The sequence below is a fragment of the Elephas maximus genome, chromosome 6 (genome assembly GCF_024166365.1).
Source record: "Elephas maximus indicus isolate mEleMax1 chromosome 6, mEleMax1 primary haplotype, whole genome shotgun sequence".
Taxonomy (NCBI): Eukaryota; Metazoa; Chordata; class Mammalia; order Proboscidea; family Elephantidae; genus Elephas; species Elephas maximus.
In genome coordinates this window covers 56,686,890-56,699,046 of record NC_064824.1, presented here as the reverse complement: position 1 = coordinate 56,699,046, position 12,157 = coordinate 56,686,890, and the positions used below count along the sequence as shown (strand labels likewise).

General features: G+C 36.3%; 1 protein-coding gene across 17 annotated transcripts in view; it reads left to right on the top strand.

The window, feature by feature from the left end:
• Positions 1-5,875, top strand: part of BAZ2B (bromodomain adjacent to zinc finger domain 2B) — a 468,630-nt gene extending 462,755 nt beyond the window's left edge. For all 17 annotated transcript variants that reach the window (XM_049888762.1, XM_049888761.1, XM_049888760.1 and 14 more), the window contains 3 exons: positions 1,416-1,681; positions 1,917-2,060; positions 5,690-5,875. In XM_049888762.1, the coding sequence (XP_049744719.1) occupies positions 1,416-1,681; positions 1,917-2,060; positions 5,690-5,843 (564 nt within the window). In that variant the 3' untranslated portion in view covers positions 5,844-5,875. The remainder of the gene's footprint in view (positions 1-1,415; positions 1,682-1,916; positions 2,061-5,689) is intronic.
• The last annotated feature ends 6,282 nt before the right edge of the window (positions 5,876-12,157 follow it).

Sequence of the window (12,157 nt, the reverse complement as noted above, 5' to 3'; positions counted from 1 at the left end):
AGGAAATGATCCCAAATAGTATTGTAGTTCAAATTGGAACTAGAAGTTTTGGCCCATTATGCATGAAATTTTATTCTTTTTATTTTAAGTAACATGACTATTCAATCTAATTTTATTTAATCTTCATTAAATGGACTCTTTCCTTATTGTATTAAGCTTTGTCTTTATCTTTTTTTATGATTTCAGAGTGCTAAGAGCTTAGTGTTATATGAAAACCAAAAATAATCAGATTTTAGTGAATGAAAATTAACAAATTAAATGGAGAAGAGACTTAGTAAAACATTTTAATTACTTCAGTTAGTAACAAGTAGTAGTGATTCTTTGATATAGGGGAAAGTGTTGGATTTATGGTTTGCCTTATTATTTTAGTCAATTAAAATATCTCCTTAATTATACTTTTAACCTGCCAATAGAGAACCAAATAATTTTAATTGCTTATATAAAAGAGCAGTTTAAGAAAAAAATATTGCTAGAAAGGGTCATGAAATACTCAAACTAATCTGAAATACTCTAAGAGATATTCTTAGCCAAATTCATTTCAAGAATACAGCCGATTGTAAATTATTGCCGGACTGGTTATATGACTCTGCAGTCTAGGATTTCTTAACCTTCCGGTTAAAAGAAAAATTGTCTTTCAAAAGAAGGTAAGTAGTATTCTGGGAAATCAAAGCAAAAATCGTATAATACCAATGACTTTGCATCTCTGTCTTCTTTTATCATTTTTTTTTTCTACATTGTTTTCCACAAAACAGACATCTTGCTACCCCCCGCCCCCCGCCCGCCCCCGGCACCCCCATCGTTCACCACTGCTTTATTCACTACTGGGAACTCTTAATTTGTAGAGCTCTCTTATAGCAGACACTTTTCATTCTTTATCCAGAAAAAAAAAAATCAAATCCATTAGATTTGGTAACTTAACAAAAAGAACTTTTCTCTATTTCATGCTTCATGAGCTCTTTTTTTCATGTTTGGCCCAGCTTATTAACAACCCTTCAGCTTTCTTGTTAATGAGCTATTTATTTTTGTCTATATTCACCTTTTTTCTTAATTATATTGTATTCTAAGAGAGAGTCATTTTGTAATCTTTAAATTCATTCAGTTAGCGACCTATATTACACTGCTGGTAGGTTCTGTAATACTAGAGGTGGATTATCCTGAGTTATCCTGAGATCAGCATCTTCAAGTTTTAAGAATTCTTAAGATGAATGGATTTTTCATTTTTCATTTGATTTTAGCCTCATATTATGCGAAAACAAATTCACAACGCTCTTTTGAAAATAATGGAATTATCACCTGTCCAGATCAGAGATAATATTCCTTTTGTTTGTCCTGTTAGACTTTCATAATTTAAAATAATGCAAGTTCTGTAGACAGTTATTTGCTTATACCTCACTTTTTTTTTTTTTTAATTAAAGGCAAGTGGTCAAACTCTAAAAATCAAAAAACTTCATGTCAAAGGAAAAAAGACAAATGAGCCGAAGAAAGGCAAGAAAGTACCTTTAGCAGGGGATACTGAAGATGAAGACTCTGCATCTACAAGCAGTTCCCTAAAAAGAGGAAACAAAGACCTCAAAAAAAGAAAAATGGAGGAAAACACTTCTATTAACTTGTCAAAACAGGAAACTTTTACTTCTGTTAAAAAACCTAAGAGAGATGACTCCAAGGACCTAGCTCTTTGCAGGTACTATATATTTACAACATTCCATTTTACTTGTCTAGAAATCTTTTACCATATTGAAGATTACTTTTGGACAGTTTGTAAGGAAATGTATTCCTTTATCTTTTTAAAATAATTTACATTAAGTGTTAACTTCTAAAATGATAATAGCTAAATTTTTAATAAAAACAGATCATTCTATACTAAAAATAGATCATTCTAGAGCATAGGTATTGATTTCATACATTATTTTCTTTAGTATGATCCTGACTGAAATGGAAACTCATGAGGATGCATGGCCTTTTCTACTTCCTGTAAACTTGAAACTTGTTCCTGGTTATAAGAAAGTTATTAAGAAACCTATGGATTTTTCCACAATTAGAGAGAAACTAAGTAGTGGACAGTAAGTAAATCATTCCCATTCAGTAATTATTTATAAAATGCCTGATATGTACTGCACACTTTTCTGGTCAGCCTAGGATATATTAACAGCAAACACATAGGCCCTAACTTTGGAAAGCTGTATGTATGTATTGGTTAAAGTAGGATAGCGTGGGAGACAAATCAGTTGAAATTACTGAAGTGGTTAAAAGGCGGTATGATAAACCTTCTTTGGACCACATTGAATGGGTACCAACCCAGACGAGGAGTAAGGAGAAGTATCAGGGAAGCCTCCCAAAGAATGTAACACACAATCTGGAGCCCAAAAATTAACCACTTGCTTTGTGAATCAATGGAATATTGACACCACCTCATGTGGATTTAATAAAAATTGACTAGAATATTTTCAGATTATCACAATTCAGGAAACCCTGGTGGCATAGTGGTTAAGTGCTACATCTGCTAACCAAAAGGTCGGCAGTTCGAATCCACCGAGTGCTCCTTGGAAACTCTATGAGGCAGGTCTACTCTGCCCTATAGGTCATTATGAGTCAGAATTGACTTGACAGCAATGGGTTTTTTTGTTGTTGTTGTTATCACAATTGAAGAGTAGAAGATAATTAGAAATTTTAAATGTGAAAAATCTTTATTCTAGGTTGTTAGAATATGCTAAAAATGCATTTATTAAATATGGAAGAAAACTATTATTTGCTCCTTTCCGTCACGTTCTCCCTGTAATCCTATCACAAGAGTAAAATGACTTCCTGGTCACAGGTAATGCTTTCCGTTAGACCACCTCAAATTCAAGCCAGAGAATAGTAGCTTTAAGATGGTGGAATTCAGTTGATTCTGGCAGTGGCCCACTTTGGAGCCACAAGAATACAGCCGTTCACTTAAAGAACAAGCCCACACAAAGCCGTTCCACATGGGAGTAGCCAGAAGTTGTGGAGCTGCCTTCTCTCCACCATCCTCTCCTTCCATTTATTGCTATCTGCCAGTTGAGCTTAATGTAATCTAAGCCATCACTTTAGGTAGTCTTAAAAAACATGGAAAAAGGACTGTAAAGTGAAAAAACAATCATATACTGTATTTTAAAATTACATTGTTATTGCTATTATTACTCAATATATTATTTAGTTCTTTCCAGATGTTCTTTTGGTGAAAATTACTGTACTCTAATTTATATTCAATTTAGAAGCATTGAGTAGAACTTCACTCACAGTGATCGCCGTCTCTCTCATGTATATCAAATGATCTACCAGACCGAGCAAATGACTAATTGATTAAGGCTGAAATATTAGCCTTTCAAATGATTATGTCTGCTTTGTTTTATTTTCAAAAAATTAGAGCAGGCACCTGCCCAAATTCAGAAACATTTAAAACTATTGGTTTTAATATGAACTAAACAGCAAAAGCTGCTGTCTAGATATAGCCTAGTTCTGCTGCTTTTTCTGTCTTTCAGACTACTCAGATGTTTAAGGGGACAACACAGTTCACAATAAACCCGGCCAGGACAAAGACTTACGCAGGAAGACTTTACCAGTGTTTAAATTAGCTCTTGACTTTTAACTTCCATGATCCTCCAATTCCTGTATAGAGGATGAACCTAAATGTCAAAGTCCCCAAAGTGAAGGCTTAGAAATTGACTGAAGTTCTCTTTTGAGAATGAGTCCTGAGAAATGATTGAGGGGAGCACGGTGGAGGCAGGCAGAGAGGAAGATATTCTGTATAAGCTATTTGTGACCCCAGCCGTGTGGTAGGCAGAACTTATTGGATTCATCAGTCTCTAACTTCAAGTTAATTAAACCCCTACTAATGAGTTCGTATACAGTATTTCAAATTTGTAAAGTAGAAATTTAGAGACCTGAAAGGAGGAAGTACCTGCTTTAATTAATCTTTCTGGACTCCTTCAGCTTCCACATCCCCCTAAAGGAAGGGTTTGAATGTGGGCGTTATCTCCCTAGAATCTCACCTAGAATTCTTTCCTACATTGCAGTCTCTGTAGCATCAACCATTAAGACCTTTTCTTGTGGTAAGGGATAGTATAAAGAGAAAAATAGTCCTTGAAGTAACTTTAAACTATTTTATAAAAAGTATTTCTCACATATAGTGTATGATTTCATTAATATGAAATATTCAGAATAGGTAAATCTACAGAGACAGAAAGCAGACTGATTGTTGCCAGGAGCTGGGGGAAAAGGGGTGTGGATATTAAGTGCTTAATGGGCTCAGGATTTCCTTTTGGGGTTAAAAATGTTTTGAAACTAGATAGAGGTTGTGGTTTCACAGCATCGTGATGTACTAAATGCCTCTGAATTGTTCACTTTAAAACAGTTGATTTTATGTTATGTGAATTTTACCTCAATTAAAAAAATTAAAAAATCCCAGAAGAAGAGGAAAATGGATGAGGTTATATGAGGGCTGACTCAACTCTCTGTGAGCTTGTTACAGACAGAAAACTTCTGTTTCTTTCACTGTTACACATAGAGAGTGAAAGACTATAAAGTATTTCATCAAAGAAACAGAATTCCATTTTATAAGGTCTTAGGACTTCAGTCCCTCACAGGTATTTCTAATGGGTAACTTATTTTAATATCCAACTTATGAATAAATTAGAATTAATTTAAAATTTGAATTTCTGAAAGCCCTCTTTCAGAATATTGAAATTGTATCAAATTGGGTTTGTGTTGGCTTTAGCTGTACCATTCTTCTCTGACCAGTAAGCTTAGACTGATTCATTTATCTTTCTGTTCTCCGTGCTCCTACACAGCAGAAGAGAATTGGGCTTATCCCACCAGAAAAGCATTAAAGCCACACTGCTTCATCGCTTTACCAGAGATAATGTTTTTCATAATGTTATCTCTGGTAAAGGGATCCAGTTCCAGTCGCCAGAGTTGATTCTGACTCATGGCCAACCCTCCATGTGTCAGAGTAGAACTGTGTTCCATAGGGTTTTCGATGGCTGATTATTTCAGAAGTAGATTGCCAGGCCTTTCTTCTGAGGCATTTCTGGTGGACTTGAACTTCCCACATGCTTTTTTTGTCTGCTTTGGATCATCATGCCCCAGTGCTTGAGCAAAATAGTATACCTGGAGCAAGAAGGGAGATGGGAAATGGAGGAGGTTTAACGGAGAGTGTCATATCTTGGAATATCTGTATAAGCTACAGGGTAAGTAAGCATATTATTTATAGTGCATAGAAAGCATTTACATTATTCCTCCCTCAACTGAACATTTTTGAATGCCGATAATATGTTTAAGATATCTAAGCTGAGAATAGGGCACTATAAGCAATAGAAGAGTTAATAAACTAGTCAAGTGGGATGAGTTCTGTAACAGAATTTTGATATAGTTCATACAGGAAATGGGATATGAGAAAATGTCAGTTAGTTGAAACATGTCTTGATCTTCAGAGAGATTAGTTTTTCCATTTAACCAGTCTTTAAATCTTACATAGTGGCAGACATGGAATTTTTAAAAATGTTTACAAAGGAGTATCATATATTTTAGATACCAGTTGAAATAGTTATCCTAATCTTTTCTTCTTCCTTTCAGTTTTACTTCTTATTTTACCTTTTATTACCTCTTCATTTTTATTATAAGCCTAAGCTGCAACCACAAAGGCAATCTCTAATCACGTGTTTTCTTTCAGGTATCCGAACCTTGAAACCTTTGCTCTAGATGTCAGGCTTGTTTTTGACAACTGTGAAACATTTAATGAAGATGATTCGGATATAGGCAGAGCTGGCCACAGTATGAGGAAGTATTTTGAAAAAAAGTGGACAGATACTTTCAAAGTGAGCTGAAGTTATAATAATCTTTCCTTTTTTTTTTTTTTCCTTTCAAACAAGGACAAATGAGACCAGCAATGTGAACTGTATTTACATAAACGTGCAAGGCACATACATAATGACTTTTTTTCCTTAAAATAAATATCACAGAAAAAAAGTATCAGAAGAATGATACCATTTTTAAAGGCTTCACTCCTACAACAACCAAGGCCCTTGGTTATTGGTTTATGTGATTTATCAGCTAATTTAGGTAGAACAGGGAAGCACACCCAAAGAATTTTCAAAGGAAAGGGTGTTATAGTGCAATAGCAATTAAAATATATCAAATCGCACTGAATATTCAACACCAGAGCTCTAACTTGGGAATGGTTCTCCTTTCCCTCTCAATAAATATCTATTTTTCATTTTTTTACTTTGTAGTTTATTTTTTAGTGAATGTATTTAATTTTATGAATTATTTATGATTAAACCACATCCAGAATCTTCGTTTTCTGTGAAAAGGAAGAACTAGAAAAATTGCTTTAAATCTTGAAAATACAACAAGGAATGTTTTAAAATATAAAACAAAGCCAAGTTAAACTGTTTACACTGATGTGCTATAAAAGCACCAAAAATAAACTTTACTGTAGAGTTACAAGTACATTTATATATATGTTGCTGCATCACTTGTGTAGTTAAATTGTATTTCAAGACAGTGAAGAAAAATTAACGTGTATATACTGTTCATTATTGTTTATATTAAGTCTTGTTTTAAATATGTATTATGTGTATATATTGTTTGCAGACATTATTGTTTATGCCTTAGAAGGACTGTAGCATTTTATTTTAGTCTGAAGGTAATTATAGCTATATAGCTTGTACAGTAATTATCCTCTACCTACACTGTGGGGTCTCCTTAATCTTGGTAGTGCCTGCCTTTGAAACAGGGTGTAGGGGATATTAGTTTTCCATTTTTCTATTTTGTTATATAATTTCAAGCCACCAGGGCCTAAATTAAAGTATAATCATTTGTATCCATGTGGAATAAAATTGTGACAATTTCCTACGCACACAGTATTTTTTCATAGAAACATTTCCCTCCCATTTGCCTTGCCTCAAAAATAAATTTAAAAGACATTTGTAACCACTGTGTTTTATCTACTGTGTGTTGGTTGTGGTGGCCTGTTGGAGGCAAATAGATCAGAATTTTTTTTGTACCTATGTAAGAGTACTTGAAATTTTATTTAAAATAAAATGTTGTGGAAAAGGTAGCATTCTTTTTTTTAGGAGTGTTATTTTTCACTACTATGTGTCGCACGGATACAATAAAAGACTTTTACAAACAAGTTTTTTAGTTTTTCTTAATGGACCTGAAAATATATTCTTTTCAGAAAGGCAGTTAATTTAAATTTGGTTTTTACAGAATCATAAAGCAGTGTGATTGAAAAGACATTGTGCTGGGTGGAGGAGGGTGGATTTGAGTCATGTGATGTGACCTTCATGAGTCTTTTAACCTCTCTGGCCCTCGTTTTATTTCTTATTTCACATCTTTAATATGCAGATATTAAGGTACATTTTTAAGGTCTTGTTCTGATATGAGAAACGTCTCTAGTGGCAGACACATAATCCAGTTGTCAGTAAGAAATATTGATCGTATAAATTAGTTTAAGTTATGAGATACAAAGTCAAGCATTCCAGAAATACAGTTTGACACCTTGTGGGGTCTTCCACGGGGCTCTGGGAAATCACTGGTAAACAAGACAAGCATAGGCCCTGCCCACGTGGAGCTTACAGCCTAGTGGTCCTTAGGTAATGAACTCTGCTTTTAATAGTGAAAGGAGAATAAAAAAAACTTTGAAGGAAATATTTTTAACTTTAAAATGCTTTGAAGCCACAGAATGTTTTCCAAAATCCCTAGAGTTTTTGAAGACTTGTGTGAAAATCAGGTGTTACTATGTAAATGTGTCAGTTTCTGTTACCCACATATTACAGTGATGCTTTAAGGGGGCTCGTGCTGAATCAAAAATACCACATGGAGCAGGAAATGAGGTGGCACTATAAGTAACATGTTGGGATTTTGTATTGATAGAACTGCCAGAAGATGTTCTGTGGGGATTCTTCTGCGATTTGGGTTTTTTGCCTTAGAAATTATAATGCTTATGTTAATTTGTTAGATGGCATATAAGGGCCTTGATATTAATGCCTGCGTAGAGGCTCATGGCACTGGGTTGTTTTGGGGGGTAGAGGCTCATAAAGGAGAAGCTGATACTTGAACACACACATACACACACAAAGCAGACAGTTTTTCAAGAGTATCATTTTCTTTTAAGGATAAAGCTGTCTCTGAAAAAAGAAAAACCTGATGAATATTGGCTATTTGGGACTGGCATATACATTGTTCTTACACAAAAGGAGTAGCTATTTAGGAAGTAGGGGGCATGAATCTAAGATCCCAAAAGGGCTGAAATTGTACTAGGGGATGATTGCTACTATATGTTTGTGGATCACTTGTTATGTAAACGACGAGTACATTTATATGCCCTAAGTTGGGTATATTGTCAGTTAAAGCCCATGTCATTGTTCTCCTCAAATATAAAAAAAAATTATCCTAACCCTCTGCTTTCAATAAGAAAAATTAGGCTTTAACCTAAACCTTCTCCTTTTAGTCCTAATTGCTGTATAAAAATAGATTGTAAAAAAAAAAAAAACTGGTTTGCCCTGAAGTTTAGATTTAAATTATGACTCAAATGGCGACAAAGTAAGAATAACCAATCAAGTAGAATGCACTACTATTAAACCCAGAAGTTAATCATTAGTTTGAAACAATACATGAAAAGTAAGTTAATATTTACTTAGTTATTAACCACAATGGAAATTAAACAGGTAAAATGTATGTATGGGTATATCTTGAACTCAGAAGAACTAAATTACCACGAATGCAAGGTTATCTCTTTTTCTTGTTCCAACACGCAAATAAAATTTGTTGCAAGAATCAATTGGTCTCAACCCACCTGGATCAAAGGAGAATGAAGAACACCAAGGTCACACGATAACTTTGAGCCCAAGAGACAGAAAGGGCCACATGAACCAGAGACTTACATCATCCTGAGACCAGAAGAACTAGTTGGTGCCTGGCCACAACCGATGACTGCCCTGACAGGGAGCACAACAGAGAACCCCTGAGGGAGCAGGAGATCAGTGGGATACAGACCCCAAATTCTCATAAAAAGACCAGACTTAATGGTCTGACTGAGACTAGAGGAATCCCGGCAGTCATGGTCCCCAAACCTTCTGTTGGCCCAGGACAGGAACCATTCCTGAAGACAATTCATCAGACATGGAAGGGACTGGACAGTGGGTAGGAGAGAGATGCTGATGAAGAGTGAGCTACTTGTATCAGGTGGACACTTGAGACTGTGTTGGCATCTCCTGTCTGGAGGGGGGATGGGAGGGTAGAGAGGGTTGGAAGCTGGCAAAATTGTCGCAAAAGGAGAGACTGGAAGGGCTGACTCATTAGGGGGAGAGCAAGTGGGAGTATGGAGTAAGGTGTATATAAACTTACATATGACAGACTGACTTGATTTGTAAATGTTCACTTGAAGCTCAATAAAAATTAAAAAAAAAAAATTCGTTGCAAGAACTAATTTTAATTGTAGTTGTAAAGCATCTGGTCTTAATGCACCCATCTGCGGTCCTTCCCTTTCCCAGCCCCTGCACACCAACCAGTACCCTTTCAGGAAGTTTAAAATCCTGTTCTTTTATCCTTTTCTCATTAAACAGATCCTCAACAAGGAAATCTGATATCGATTATTTACTCTTTATTATAAATTTAATTTGTGGGCTACCTCTCTCAAGATTATTTCTATCTGAAATATATCCATTAGAGAAATGAAAGAGGTTTGTGTTCTGTTAAAAGAATTTCGTTCCAATAAGTAGATAAGGGAACTATAACAGTAATGTGATTCTTATAAAAAAGTCCAGCATAGAGAAACTGCTAAAGCCTGACCCTTAACTCTTGAAATCTTGCTTCAGTAAGATCTCTTAGGCCTGCTTACAAACTCCACTTTAAAAAAAAAAAAAATTTTTTTTTTTTAGGCCTCAACTATACAAAATTTAGGTACTTCATGGCACACTCTCCACATTCTACTTTTTTTTTTTTTTTTTTAATTCTACATTAGACGAAGGTTTCCAGAACAAACTACCTTCTTATTAAACAATACACATATCGTTTTGTGACACTGGTTGCCAACCCCACAACATGTCAACATCTCCCCTTTTTGACCTTGAGCTACCCATTACCAGCTTTCCTGTCCCTTCCTGCCTTCTCACCCTTGCCCCCTTTAGTCTCCTTTTGTTTTATGGGCCTGTCTAATCTTTGGCCAAAGAGTGACCCTCAGAAGTGACTTCATTACTGAGCTATAATGGTGTCTGGGGGCCATCTCCACATTGTTCTTACAAAGCCCTTCTTTGATTTTTTCATTTCCAATTCCTTCCCCGGCTCCGAACCCCCCTGTGCAGAAATACTTTTTGATATGTCTTTCCAGTCCACCTTTTTAAAATATATTTATTTGGCTATATATGTATCTTTTTTTAATATAATTTTTATTGTGCTTTAAGTCAAAGTTTACAAATCAAGTCAGTCTCTCACACAAAAACATGTATACACCTTGTTACACACTCCCAGTTACTCTCCCCCTAATAAAACAGTCTGCTCTCTCCCTCCACTCTGTTTTCGCTTCCATTTCACCAGCTTCTAACCCCCTCCACCCTCTCATCTCCCCTCCAGACAGGAGATGCCAACATAGTCTTAAGTGTCCACCTGATCCAAGAAGCTCATTCCTCACCAGCATCCCTCTCCAACCCATTGTCCAGTCCCAATCCACGTCTGAAGAGTTATCATCGGGAATGGTACCTGTCCTAGGCCAACAGAAGGCCTGGGGGCCATGACCACCGGGGTCATTCTAGTCTCAGTCAGACCATTAAGTCTGGTCTTATGAGAATTTGGGGTCTGCATCCCACTGCTCACTTGCTCCCTCAGGGGTTCTCTGTTGGTGTTCCCTGTCAGGGCAGCCATCAGTTGTAGCCGGGCACCATCTAGTTCTTCTGGTCTCAGGATGATGTAGTCTCAGGTTCGCGTGGCTCTTTCTGTCTCTTGGGCTTGCAATCGCCTTGTGTCCTTGGTGTTCTTCATTCTCCTTTGATCCAGGTAGGTTGAGACCAATTGATGCATCTTAGATGGCTGCTTGCTAGTGTTTAAGACCCGAGACGCCACTCTTCAAAGTGGGATGCAGAATGTTTTCTTAATAGATTTTATTATGCCAATTGACTTACATGTCCCCTGAAACCATGGTCCCCAGACCCCTGCCCCTGCTATGCTGGCCTTCAAAGCATTCAGTTCATTCAGGAAACTTCTTTGCTTTTGGTTTAGTCCAATTGTGCTGACCTCCCCTGTATTGCGTGTTGTCTTTCCCTTCACCTAAAGTAGTTCTTATCTACTATCTAATTAGTGAATACGCTTCTCCCACCCTCCCTCCCTCCCCCTTCTTGTAACCATCAAAGAATTTTTTCTTCTCTGTTTAAACTATTTCTTGAGTTCTTACAATAGTGGTCTTATACAATATTTGTCCTTTTGCAACTGACTAATTTCACTCAGCATAATGCCTTCCAGGTTCCTCCACGTTATGAAATGTTTCACAGATTCCTCACTGTTCTTTATCAATGCGTAGTATTCCATTGTGTGAATATACCATAATTTATCCATTCATCCGTTGATGGGCACCTTGGTTGCTTCCATCTTTTTGCTATTGTAAACAGTGCTGCAGTAAACATGGGTGTGCATATATCTGTTCGTGTAAAGGCTCTTATTTCTCTAGGATATATTCCAAGAAGTGGGATTGCTGGATCGTATGGTAGTTCTATTTCTAGCTTTTTAAGGAAGCGCCAAATCGATGTCCAAAGTGGTTGTACCATTTGATATTCCCACCGGCAGGGTATAAGTGTTGCAATCTCTCCACAGCCTCTCCAACATTTATTATTTTGTGTTTTTGTATTAATGCCAGCCTTGTTGGAGTGAGATGAAATCTCATTGTAGTTTTGATCTGCATTTCTCTAATGGCTAATGATTGTGAACATTTCCTCATATATCTGTTAGCTACCTGAATGTCTTCTTTAGTGAAGTGTCTATTCATATCTTTTGCCCATTTTTTAATTGGGTTGTCTTTTTGCAGTTGAGTTCTTGCAGTATCATGTAGATTTTAGAGATCAGGCACTGATCAGAAGTGTCATAGCTAAAAACTTTCTCCCAGTCTGTAGGTAGTCTTTTTACTCCTTTGGTGAAGTCTTTGGATGAG